Genomic DNA, 14,387 nt, shown 5'->3' with positions numbered 1-14,387 from the left:
CATGAAGGGAGAGGTAGGGGACTGGCAGTCGAAGATGCCATTTGAGTACTCTAAAGCCTTGGAGCCTACAAGAAGCAAATGTCATTTTAATTACATCAATTGCACAATATCTCAAAAACGCTAAGACCAAAGAAGTCTGTACTCAAAGGCTTAATGATAAAACAAACAAACAAACAAACAATGATGATATGTACATTCTTTCTTTACATTATATCCTGAAACAATTTTTTTAACTTTCAAAATAGTCAATGCTTTAAATAAATATCCTTAAGGCAACAAATAAGTAAGCAGATCACATGAGGGATTGCAATAAAGGTGTTCAAACACTGGCATAATGCCGCACTGCCAATGTCCAAAGTCATTCTTCTGTTGCATCTCTTCTGAGCCAAAAAAACTTGACTTCAACATGTACTGTCCGACGTACTGGCGCATGCCCAATGAAGGGTCATGTAAGCTTACCTCTGTGTGGAAACTAGGGATGAAAGTTTAAATGCTATGCAGGTGTCAGCATTTAAACCATATCTACATACACACACAATCTTTATATTGACGTATACGGGCAGCCCTGGTTAGTATTGTCCAAGCAAAGAACCCCTAAATAAGCAAACAGAAATTCGGTCTTTTTAAAAGCATTTGTATTATTATTTTTATCTTGGTAAACGTCTCTCTTTGTATTAGTGTTGCACTACTGAGATGTACATGTGCTGGTCCCTGTGGGCACAAAGTGAATAAATAATAAAAAAAAAAAAAAAAAAAATTTAAATGCAACATTAAATCATAATACCATCAAAATACAACATGCAAAGGAAACATGTACACTGTGAAAGATGTTTACTACACAAAACAAAAGCAGGTACAAGTTCCTTCCTTATGGAAAATTAGACGGACCATCTTTGTCACACAGACGGTGTGTTTCCACACTGAGGTACTATAGCTTATACAACGCTTCACTGGGCATGCACCGGTACGTTTCAGAGCACATGTGAGGGTACATGCAGAAGTCGTGTTTTTTGGCTCAGAAGAGATACTCGAGAACAGTGATTTTGGACACAGCAGTGTGGCATTATGTAGATGTTTGGGCGCTTATGGATTATTATACAATGACCAAATACATTCGGAACAGCAAGGTGGGATAGTTTATGTTTTATTTTTCATGTAGTGCTGATGTACCCTTTAAGGTTCTCTGACAAACATTTAGCAATAGTGACTACTAGTGGTGGCATGGGGGTCACCCTTATTCTGTCACTGGGATTTCCTTCCTTAGAATCAGACAAGAAACATCTAAAATCCACTTATAACAAATATGAAATTCCATCTAACAAACCAAAGCTTAATCCTGATACTAGTTTCTGATGCGTTAAAATAAATGCTATAAAAAGCTTTTACATACAAATGTCTTTGATCAAGACTTTGGTGTTTTGAAAACCTTAATAATAAACAGTTCATAATCAGACATCCTGGGAATGTAATGCAGACTTTCTAGATTAGTCTTAGGAAAGTACTGGCTGCTCTAGATGTGTTCAATAAATACTGGAAATGGTCACGTTCCAAATTACAGTAGATACATGTACAGCATGACCTACCTGCTATGATTCCATCCATTTGTTCCAAAGCCGCTGCCAACATGTCACTGGCATCGGACATCATCTTGAAAATGTAGACGTAACCACTGCAAAGCCTAAAAGAGGCCAATGTACAATAGTACATTGAGTCAAATGTTTAGTGCCTTGAAATACAAACTTGGTATCGCTATATCAGCATTTAACTACAGTAATATATTTCTCGTTTTGAATCTCGCCCCCCCACCCCCCATTTCATAGATCATATCTTGGTAACTTCTTAAAACTCAGAAGTTTGAAGCACTCCTGAGGCCTCAACAGAGCTACAAGAATCATGTCTAAACTGAAGTACCTGTGCTGTAAAACAAGCTGCTGCTAACACCAATTACATACAACATACTGTTCACGCACACTATGGCTTAGTGTAACAGTCTCTCTTCCAAAATAACTTGTACTTTATAAATATTTTTGGTTCAGATTCTCTCAAAAATGTGTATTTTCATAACTTAAGTGCACCATACAGTATGTACTGTACTTGAGCCATGACATGTATTGTGACACTGGCACAACAAGGTCTCACAGTAGTAAATTAGATACCTAACAAAAGAAAAAAAATACAATAAACAAACACCACACAGACACTAGACAGGCAGTTTTTTTTAAACCCAGTCCTCTTGTATTATACTGTACTACAGTCTGAAACCACTTTCTGCCATTTGCTTTCAATTAACTATTGGATAGGATCTTAATTCCTCGTCTGTACTGTACAGGGAATAAAGAGAGCTACTTGCGACACAGACCAAGCTCTCTCACATGTTTCTCATCCGAATAGTCCCTGAGCCCAGGGGCTTTCAACCAGGCAACTTGTACCCCTGTGGGTAGTAGTGGCGGGGGCCCCGCCCTATATTTTATGTTGTTCTCTTGGAAAGAACAAGCTGAACGATCATTGTAAAATCATTACAAAAAAAAAAAAAAAAAAAAAATATATATATATATATATATATATATATATATATATATATATATATATTAATAGCTATCATTAGGCAAGTGAAAGTGCTTTTACATAACTGCCCATTAGCCTTTGGTTTTCAGTGTTTGCACAATGGTTACATAATGCACAAATAATAATGGAAACACAGGATGTGAAGGAGATTTATTACTGCCATAAAAAGGCATACATTATCTGTTTTATAAATGAGGCAAGTATATACCCAGTGTGTTACGTGAACCTCAATGTTAACGCTGAAGCACTTAGACAAACCCATTACATGTGCCACTAACAGCCACTGCAGTACCTTTTGATTCAATAAAACCTATAAGCCATATTTTTTTACGTCATCCAACTGAACCTGCCCTAATAGTGAAATTGTTTATAGACTGCCCGTCTAGTGGAACAAATTGCATCAGCTGGGATAGACTTTAAGGCAACTGATTTGCAATACAGATGGTGCACCATAAGGTGGTACAGTGCAGTTATTTTGTTTAGAAACAATTGAGGCAAATGAGATGTATTTTGAAATGAGGCTGTGGTGCTTTCAGACAAGTAAAACATTAGCTACAGGATTTATGTGTAGAACAAAGTTAGTTTAGAAGTTTGGAAAAGGTGTGCAGATGTACTGTATGCAGTATTTCCTTACAAAAGCATGACTGAATTGAATTGAGAAACAAATGTACGCTACTGGAAACAAGGTGAAACCCTCTGCCAGAGACAACACAGCAAGAGCTGGGAATGGGTTCATCAACAGAATGTACAAAAGAATGCATGACCTAATGATAACACGCACTATACTGCAGTGTCTCATTCCAAGCATAGCGAACATTTTTAACAAAGAAAAACATGGATTTGCCAACCAAATATTATATATATATGTATATATATAATATATATATATATATATATATATATATATATATATATATATATATATATATATATTTAAAAATCACTTTAACACACAATATTCAAGAAATACAGACGACGGTCCAGGGGGTGTTAGGGTAGGCATCATTCTGCCCAAAATAAAAAGATTTTGATAAATGAGCATATGTTTAGTACTTTAGAGTCTTTGTGGATCTTTACATGAACCAATCCTAAAATATTCTAGACTGTATTGCCAAGTTAACTGTAACCAATTTACTCTTATTTGTCCTTTTGTGACAAAGTGCTCTTTGATATAAGAAATCGAGGACTCCAGGCCATTTTCTAGCAATGCTGTTGTATCCCACACAAAAAGATTAAAAATCCACTATTCTACACGGACCCAAAGTATTATGTGTTTAACAAGTCTTATTTGCGTTTGTACATGAAATGTTTAAGTTTTAGACAAAACTTTGGTGAGCCAAATTCATGAGCCCAACCCCACCCCCCCCCCCCCCCCCCCCCCCCCCCCCCCCCCCCCCCCCCCCCTCCCCCCCCCCCCCCCCCCCCTATGGATATTATGTATTTTACGCACAATCCTCCTTCTTGCAAGGGTTACAAACCACAAATTATTAATAGCTTAAATATCCTTCAACTCCCAGACAGAAATACATTTCAAAAGTATTAGTGTTCATTTTCTGTGACAGAACAACCACGAACAGAGAACAGTAAAGCCATAGCAGTATGATAATAAGGCAGTCATTCTCCTTGAGAAAGAGAGGCAGACTATTCAGTACTTCATTTGTGGATACAGTGAATATTCTTGGAATTTAAAATATTTCAGCAATCATGCAGCACTTCCTGTCCAAAAAAGTACTGCTTTCATTAAACTATGTTCCATGAAAGTCATGACTAATATCAGACTACAGAGGAGACCAATGCCTTTTGATGATCATACTCAGCTCTCCAGATAAGGGTTTGGGTCACAGAGTAATTTAGTCTCCAATTTAGACACTATGAGTAAAATTCAACATTCCTCTGGCCAGGAGTACTTTCAATAAATACTGTACATACTTTAATGCTCACATGTATTATGCATTAACTACAGCCTTACATTAACTGTAATGTTACTTTGAACTAATGTACACAACTTGCAACAAAAAAATAAATAAAACAACAACAAAAAAAAAAACAACGTCTTTTTAGTAGCAATTTAGTCCTGTCTTATAATATCAGTCCGGGAATTTGCTCCTCTCGATGTAGTTAACTACTGTGCCCACCGAGTCTCCTTCCACTAGGACTAGGCTGCGATCCATTCTCTAGCATACAGTATATTTACAATTGACCACTGAGACCCCGGGAACCAACTATGCATATTCTTTATGCATTAAGTTTAAGTATTGTACGCAAGGCATATTTTTTTTTTTGTGTGTAAAACACCCAGTACACAGCTTATCTGGAGCGCTCATACAGTATATTGCGATGACATTAGTTTAATATTGATGACTTAAATTTACAATTTAAAAAATTGATAATTTCATTGAATTCTTATTCACAAACTTTTAATTTTAATGTTTAGTGAAACAGATGTCTAAACAGGATAAAAACAGCAGATCTCCTGTTTCAAATAGAAAAAAAAAAGACAGGCCTAGTATAAGTTTGCAAGATTTTTTTTATGGTACTGTGGGTTATCAGTTGCAATCAGAAATAGCCCAGATGGTTTCCAGCACTGCTTTGGTTGCATGTTCTGCGGTACAGGAGATGCTGGGACCTCAGGACAGCATGTTTCTGATGTGAATGGAACACTCTCAAATGTAATTCCACACAATCAACATCCCTGTAGATTGTAGGTTCATTTAAAATTCTGTCCAGTAATCTAAGATAACTGGGGCTGGTTAATCTTTTCATCGAAGTACACAGGCATTTGTTCTGTAGTGTGCAAATGTACTTCAGCAGGAGTAAATAATTGGCTCCATGAAGCAGACAGGCTCCAGGCATTTTATATACAACCCCCTCGGGCAAAGGAAAGGCTTTCTAAAAGAGATGTATTAATTTTAAAGGGATTTTCACTTTAATACAATATACTGCACAGTGGCATATAAGAGTTAAAAAGCACTGCCCTGCGTGGCAGTTCTAAGAAGCAGTAACATTTCCTCTGCTCTTCCATCTTTTCTCCAAGGAGTGTTAATGATCTGCAGTATGAAGCATTTTCTTGGCGTGGTTCTTTCTCAGCATTCATGTGCTCTAATGCAACCCTCTAATTCCACTGTCTGGGGAAAAAAGTTATTTGATTCAATATGCTGTAAACAAAATACGACTTCACTTTGAACAGTTGGGAATTCTCCATTCTAATTAAAAAGTGCAATAAAGCTGATTCTTCTCACAAATGTTTATTTGTGTTGGAACAACAATTTGAAAGTGAAATCTTCAAAAGGAAAACTTTTTTTTTCCCCGCCTGTTAAATACACACACAGAGAGACAGCATTGTACTGTACCTCCTGCACAAAAACCATACCAAAATGCATTTTCAAAGGAACAGTGTTGCCTAGATATAAATATTCTACATACTGTAGACATAGTTCTTTGAGACATCAGAACTGGGTCTTATTGCACTATACTTCTCATTAACATGCATTGGGTTTACAATCTAGTTTTTGTATTAGTTAAGGTTGTTATACAGTATTGTATACAACAAATGTTAATTGTAAAAGTGCCATTTTACACTGGAAATGAACTGAAGGAAATTCAAATTTTAAATCCTTAACTGAATACAAACAATATTATTTCCCTTAAAATACGAAGCGTTCGAGTAATTATTATTTTACATGTACTTTAGCTGCGTTAAACCCTCTGAAAACCAATGAAAAGATACGTTCATGGCTCTTCAGAGGGAACAACACAAACTTTGTGCCAAGAACACGGTTTGCAGAAATCATTCAAATTCATTCTTGTATTTTCTTTATTTCAATTCTGAATATGGTGCCCAATTCATGTACTTCATTATAAACCAACAGTAGCTTAACAACAAAAAATAGAGTAAGTTTACAGTAGTATAGAAACATTGTAGTCACATTAAAAGCTGTCAACTATAAAGTTGCAAACAAACTCACGGCCCGGGATTTTCTTACAGCCTTACTCATAGATCAGGCATGGAACTGGTTGATTCCTTACCCATCTGCATCCCAAAGAATTACTTATTTCTACTGTCTTTATAGTACTCCATGGAGGTGGATGTCTGAACCTGGCTCAGTTTACAGTAGATATGGAGTGACTCACATCCTCCTAACCACTCGAGAGAGAGAGAAGACTGATTAGAAACTCAAAGATACAGTAATAGCAAAGATGGGCAAAGTCTTTGGTTCAACCATGTCCTAAATTGTTCCCTGTAATCCCTAAAATTCCAGAGCAGCGTTTGGAAATTAGGCCAAGCCTCATTCAAAGTATTAAAGAAAAAAGGCTACATACAGTACACATGTATTCCCTTGAAATGTTATTTTAAATCAGACATTGGCGTTTACAGATGAATATAATTACACTGACTAAAGAGCATTATTACCACACACAGATGACTTGCGTTAAAGGTTTATTTAAATTGAAAGGATTTTTGTGGCGAATTGTACAGTAGATGCAGTGTTGGAATCTCTCAGCAAGTGTGGTGAGAAATGTCTCAGGTGGAAAAAAGGCCTATTTTGATGACCTTTGATCTTTTCTCCATGAAGGCAGTATCCTTTTAAAGCTTGTTTCAAGGGCTATCCAACAACCAATAATCAAGTGGCCAATGGGGTTTGCCATAAGTGGCTGAGCAATCCCCCCTGGTCCAGTTGAGCTTAAAAGTGTTTAGTAATGAAGAATCTTAAGCATTTAAATAAACATACAGTAGTTTTGAGTTAAAAAAAAGATCAGTGGACCTATTGTATGGTGTTACTGTACAAGTTACTTGTGAAGAACACTAAATTAGTGGCAGCCAGGGCCTATTTGAAAGATTGTCCCATTCTGGAATGAACAAATGGATTGTTGCCAAAAGTTTAGAAAAAGGTACTGTATTGTATATCTTCTTAAAACAATGGTGTATTATACTGTATGTTTGTAGCAACCTCACCTACCAATCACTGTGTTAAGGGTGTTTATGTCAAGTCCAGCAGCAGCCAAGCAAAACAGAAGCTGAGCGGAGGTAGGCTATTAATGTTGATAATCTCACCAGGGCGACAGCGAAATTCAACCTGCTCTGGACGGTTTAAAATCCAGTGTGGACTATTATTAAAATACAGTGTGGATTATTAAAAAAAAAAAAAAAAAAAAAAAAAAAAGACTTCATACACAAATGCATACAAAATCAAAGGCACCACACAGTGACTCACCAACAGCAAAACAGACATTTCTCTCATAAAAGCACCTGGTGCCCATCAGCTACAGACAACCTCCTCTCGTTACCGTCTGCACTTTCTACTGCTTGGAACAAACCAGGGGGTAAAAACACATCTTCAAAGGGGACCTACTGTACATCAAACAAATCTGTATTCTTTTACCTTGACCTACATTTCAAACTTAACAGAATTACTGCTAATTTCATTTTAGTGCCCGCTATTAAAACAAAAAAAAAGATAGTTTTGTATAAATTTGCCAAGGGCTATGAAAATCAAATTTTAAAAGCATTTTATTACACATTTAGAATTGGCAGCTGAATGAGAAACGCACCTTACCTTAAAACAATTATAATTTTTTTCCCACATAGGTAACAAAACACATTTCTAGATGCAAGATTTCTATTTTGGAAATGCTACTTAAGAGAAGCCCAAAATGCTATGCAGAGACTACCTACTTCATACAGTACATCTGCGTATATATGTCACCGAAATGTCAATGTAAAGAACTGTATTTGGACAAAATGCACACAAAAGGTGCAGATACTGAATTGTGACTGTGTGCCACATCACAGATTGACACACACAAGTACAACTGCAGACTTGGTTTCCTTTACACATACACACTACTCAAGCACTGTATGGAATAATGGATACACTTCATAGAACAGCTTTGTAACCTGATTTGACTGTTACAGTAGTTCACAAAAAACCTGGAGGTTTTTTTCATCACTTGGTTAAATATATGAATATATTTATAACCTTACCATATATTTTCAAAATACAAAATAAATATGGATCAGATTAAATTATATTTAAAATATATTCCAAAATGCACCAGATATTTTCTATGTATTTTTTATACATTACTAATTAATTTCATTTAACTGACTAAAAATATTTTTTACAATATATCGTTATCAATATGTATTTACATTTACAATACATTTAAAATATATTATGTTTTTGCCTTACATTTGTCATACATTTTAAAAACATTTATGGATGCGGTTTGAATATATAAAAAAAAAAAACATATTGTTTGTTTCCTTTATTAACCCTTTCCGTTCCTATGTCGGACATTACAATTTTCCCTTTCCAGTCCGATGTTGGACCCTGTCCGACATCATCAAAAAGACGTAAAGCACAAATCTCTAGTCGTTTTTTCTCTGGAAAAAACAGAGAAAAACTTTCAATGGCCAAGTGAGACCGATAGGAGCCGAATTAATCCGAAAAAGGGGGTGTATCTGAGCTATACAGATAGCCCCTGCACCACAGAGATAACACGGACACAAACAAAGGAGATAGCTGCTTCAGCATCCAGCACTCAAAGAATATCAAGACATTTGCAGAGCTTTTTGAGATGTTTTAATAATAAAATAATGACTTGGATTGCATTATTGAGACATTTGGTGATAAAACGAGTGATCAGGAGGATTTATCAGTATGCACGTCTATAAAGAGGTATGTGAAAAATACAGCGAACAAGGGGTGGGGCTTTGCTGGAGATTTTTTCGTTTTGCCATGCAGTGCATTTTAAACCCGTTTTACTCTGGGGGGAAAAAAAAAAAAAAAAAAAAACAGTGCATGTAAAATAAAGAGTACATGTGAAAATAAATTAGACCTGACGCGCCTGACAAGCGCTGAATAAATGGACTGCAAAGGGTTAATCCATAAAGGTGATTTTAAGTGTGCTGCTTGTCTACAATATTGTTATTATGTGCCATACACAAGTACATACTGTATATTAAATATCATATTTCAAATGTATACATAATGCATTTCTCACATGAATTTTATATTCAGTATACTTTATTTTAAAAACATTAATGACATATTTAACATACACATTTATATTTAAATACAAAAAATATATATTTACCATGTATCTCATATTTTTTATATCTTGAAAATGTATAAAAGTATGTATAAAATATCTTAATATATTATTATATTCTATTTAATTCAATAATGATGTTGGAAAAATATAAGTATCATACATTTCTTATTATATATTAAATATATTTATGTTCCGTATGTGAATACAGGAGTCACAAGAAGAAGAATAGGAACACTAAATTGCAAATACAGCAACGTATGTTGTATGCATTTGAACTTGTACTTTGTGTGAATTAACTTCTATTTATTAGCCTTGTTGTTTGAAAATAAGTGACTCTAAAAAGTGCAATTTTGCATCTTTTAACCGATGATGTCACCACCTACTGTGCTCACACACCACAGATAACCTGCTTCCAGTTATGCAGAATGAAAACTGTTGAAGAGAATAAAGGACTAAGGAACACGACACTGAACACGTTTGGATTTAAACTCTAACAGTAAAACTACCCGTCCATCAAGACCAAAGACAAGCAATTATTCAGACATTATCTGTAATTTTAGTAAATGCCACATACAATCATTTAAACTAGTAGGCATGACCACTGGAACACCAAGCTCCTTTTATAGAAAAGCTAGCCCAAGTTAACCCATACTAATGTCCTCCAATATATTATTGCAGCAGAATTGAAGTTGCATTGAAGTTTTGGATTATAATCAGTTACAATTACAAAAAATGGTGTTGTTATTCTTTGGTGAGCATCCTAAGAAAGGCCAGAGATTAAAATAGAATGCTACTAATCCAGCAAGACTTGTCATATTCATTTCAAAACAGAAAACAGCACCAGATGCACATGCTGGAATATTCAGAGACATAGAAAAGGGATACAGTATCTGTATGTCAATCACTACATACACACACACACACACATACTATATATATATATATATAATATATATATATATATATATATATACACACACACACACACACACACATCCATCCATGTATCTATCTATCTATCTATCTATCAATGACATTACTATTCCAAACATTCAATATTTGGATAAATTGCATTTTTATTTGTATTCTATTACCAGGCGGACTCATGCAAGTACTGTGCATCTCACCACTAAAATTGAAATACTGAGCTGGGACTACATAAACAAGTAAAACATTTACAAAAAGAAAACAAATAAGATAAGGCTAAGTATGTTGCCAAATTAAATGTTTAACGTACTAAAAACACAAAAAGTGTTCTCAATGAGAAGACAGAAGTCCACTTAAATACCCAAGTAGATACACAAGCAGCTTGCTATTGTAACAAAGGGCTCAGGAGTCCCCTACAGTAGCATCATGCCATTAAACAATTATAGTAGTGCACTTGTATTAGAAGCATGTAGTCCGGAGTTACATTTATCCCTTGGGGTTTAAGAGCAGGGAGGTTATTCCAGAATGTGAAGGCTGCTTCTGGATCTCTAATGAAACATAGTGCACCCTCATGCATGCTTCCTGCTCTCGCTTCAATTCAATGCTATGCTACCCTTGTAGTACATTTTCACTGAAGCTCTGGAGAAGCAGTAATGTTTTGAATCTATTCATTTTCTACACGCTCATTAAAACTTTGACAGTTAACATCAACATTATCACATTTGCGGTCATCAGGATAGTTGGTTGGCTACGTCATAACAATCAATGCTGAATATAAAGTAGACCAACTGTATGTATTACTAACTAGCACACTGATAAGAGCCACTGGCAGGAAATGTCAAGAGATTCCTATCTGAGACAGATGTTTTTGTTTAGGCTATAGAGTATCAATTCCATAGAACTTTCTTTTAAAATTTCAAGCTGGCTAAAGTTAAGCTTCCCCTCAAGCTTGACCTGAACATCCCCCTACTCTACCATAGTCCTGGGCCTGTTTCAATCATATGCCATATTATGTGGTGGTTTTGTGATGTTTACCAATTAGGACCGGTTAACTAAATGGGCACTGGGGTCTTTTCAGAGCCAAAGTTTTGGGATCAATAGAGCCAAAGTTTTGGGATCAATCAGCTTTGAGGAACCAGAACTGGCAAGCCCTGATCAGCTAAATGATATCCTCTCATTTGTAACTACTGTAAGACCACTAAACTCAACAGACTGCCCTTTCATCATGTTTCTTGAATCATAAAGAATCTACAGTTATAGCCTTAAGTCAAAATAACCTATAATTTATTCACTGCACATACAGTAACTACGAGCGAGAGCCCTCAGTGTTTGCAGGGGGGTCAAATATCTATTGACAGGGTACTTCCAAGAGATGGTCTTTTGTAAATCTTTTTTTTTTTTTTGGATTAAACACATTTTACTGTTTAAAATAATGGAAGAGGTTTAACATTTCTCTGCATCAAAGTGTCTGGTGAATAGTGTGTCACTACAACATACTGTAGGCTAGATTAAAAGTGTTCTAATAACTTTACTGATGAATTAATGGAGATATTCAGGTTAAACATCACTGTAATTGCCATTTGTACATTGTTAATGATTTGCACTGCAAGCCCTATTCAGACTGATACCTTTACCATTTCATGGGAAGAAAACAATATTTTGCTATCTGGCAAACCTATTGAAATTCTAATAGCATAATTGGAACAGCTTATCTACCTAAAAATTGAGCATATCAAGGGGTGGGCATTTACCCCACTTACTCACTTTGTATCGCGCAATAGACGAGTATCCACACAGCAAATACACACGGCATTTTAAATCAGCAATCCATCCCACAACCACCAAAGCACAGCTGCAGCAGGAGCCATTGCCGTGACAGGTACCACACTGAAGGTTGTACCACATTGAATTTTGGATGGATGGTTGATAAGGCAATTCCTACACTTTTCAACCAAATAATTTCAAGTGTTCATACTAGGATCATGATGTAATTAGTCTACATAATACTCTGATGCTCTAAGTTATCAAATTCGGTGCTTAATTAAAACAATATACTGTATCTGTAGTTTGTGGTTTTGGGTCCGAGTCACTGGCTCCATGTAATCCTTGTTATTGGTACAAAATGGTTCTTACAATCATCATGACAGCAACCCAACCCTTAACATTTTGTGAGGGTAATAAAATGTGTTTTGTCAAGAAGCTTATGTACTGTATTATGGACATTGGCACAAGCTTCCACTAATTAAAATTAATACAGAAACAAAAGCTAAACAGTAGAGTTGTACACATACTGACAATGCTATTTTAAATCCGTCCAATAGTAGGCCCTACTCAAGAAATTGCGGTTCTTCAGAAACAGGCTGCCAATAGTACAGTAGAAACATTCTGCTCAACTTTCATCGGAGAAAGGCTGTTGAATTGGGTATACACTCGCCGCTCATGTTATGCTGTATCCCCCACATACTTTTCTAACACATGTAGCTGAAATAATATTGGCACTGCACATAAAACAATGTTCATTTAATATAGTATTCGGAATGAAAAGTCATTACAGTTTGCAGTACGTGCGAATGCAGTATCTTTCGTGCTCTGAACACTGCAACAATACTGACAATAAACGGTTAATCAAAAGTGCACTTCACAGAGGTTACCCACCCAAAAAAATCTTTGTAAACCTGACCTTCCTTTCCCTAATTTTCTAGTTCTAGAAACATAACCGATAAGCCATTTACACAGAGCTACCAAACACCAAGATGTATAGTTAACGTACACGAAAATCGTTGTATGCATGTGTTTTTAGTAAAAAGCAAGACCACAAAAAGAAAAAGTCAGTCAGAGCAACTTGGGATAATACAATAGTATTATTTTTACGTTTCACATCTTCCAAGAAAGATAATCTGTCTCAATAATCGCATAAAATAAGTTACAAACATCTGCGGTTACAGTGCCTACATCATTTGTCAGTTTCATTTCTCTTTATGGTTTCACAGGTTTGAAATAAAACGTCACAATATCGCTCTAAGAATTGTTTAGTTTTATAGTAGGGAAAGCACGTAGATAAACTTTTTAAATGAAACTGCTAAATCTGAAATACTGATTCGGTTGCTAGGGAGTTACACAAATTAAGAAGAGTAACTGGTTTATACAGTGAACATTACTTACCTAAAAGGATAAATGAATATTAAACGATGGAATTGATTATTTCCTGGATGGAAATGTAAAAGTCTGCTCTCTAACAGCAGAAAAGGTACTCTATTTTCCTTGCGCCGTGCCCAGTATCTTCCTCTCTACGCCATGTCAAGGATCCAAGAATCTAATGGGGAGTGTGTGGACGTCATCGCTGACAAATATCCCGCCTCTACTTTCAAGCAGATTGGTTTAGGACTGGAAAAGCTCTATGGAAGAAAGCAGTGATTGGATGAAATGGTCAACTCAATGAAGTTGTAAGAAGCCTGACACGTGGTTCCTAACATTCCAAAGTGTGGGAGAGTCCCGCTTGGGAAGATGGACAGAATGGGTAACCGGAATGTTGCTGGAAAGAAGTGATTAAAGGCCTTGGACAAAACTATTAGTATCTCCATTTTCTTGCGTTTTCCACAAGGAACATTAACTCCAATTGACTGATCAATAACTGAATAGAAAAAGTAAATTGAGTCTAATTTTTAAGCATTTAAGATTTTACTGTATTTTGAAGCTTTGATTCTGCCTTTGAAAACAGGATAGGGTTCTTACACTACTGTACTTGTATTTTCTGACACAAAAGTAGGCATATATATATATATATATATCATATATTATATATATACCTATGATATATATATATATATATAGTATTTTAT

At 35.6% G+C, this 14,387-nt stretch overlaps 1 protein-coding gene across 8 annotated transcripts in view; it reads right to left on the bottom strand.

Moving 5' to 3' along the window:
- The window catches only part of ppfibp1b (PPFIA binding protein 1b), a 43,745-nt gene extending 29,901 nt beyond the window's left edge, over nucleotides 1-13,844 (bottom strand). For all 8 annotated transcript variants that reach the window (XM_041257370.1, XM_041257371.1, XM_041257372.1 and 5 more), the window contains exons 1-3: nucleotides 13,711-13,844; nucleotides 1,584-1,678; nucleotides 1-65 (exon numbers count right to left, since the gene is read on the bottom strand). The exon at nucleotides 1-65 is cut by the window's left edge and continues 141 nt beyond it. In XM_041257370.1, coding sequence (XP_041113304.1) covers nucleotides 1-65; nucleotides 1,584-1,647 — 129 coding nt within the window. In that variant the 5' untranslated portion in view covers nucleotides 1,648-1,678; nucleotides 13,711-13,844. The remainder of the gene's footprint in view (nucleotides 66-1,583; nucleotides 1,679-13,710) is intronic.
- Between the last annotated feature and the right edge of the window lie 543 nt (nucleotides 13,845-14,387).

The sequence above is a fragment of the Polyodon spathula genome, chromosome 8 (genome assembly GCF_017654505.1).
Source record: "Polyodon spathula isolate WHYD16114869_AA chromosome 8, ASM1765450v1, whole genome shotgun sequence".
NCBI lineage: Eukaryota > Metazoa > Chordata > Actinopteri > Acipenseriformes > Polyodontidae > Polyodon > Polyodon spathula.
The sequence above is the reverse complement of the archived record's forward strand: the minus strand, read 5'-3'. Positions and strand labels throughout refer to the sequence as shown.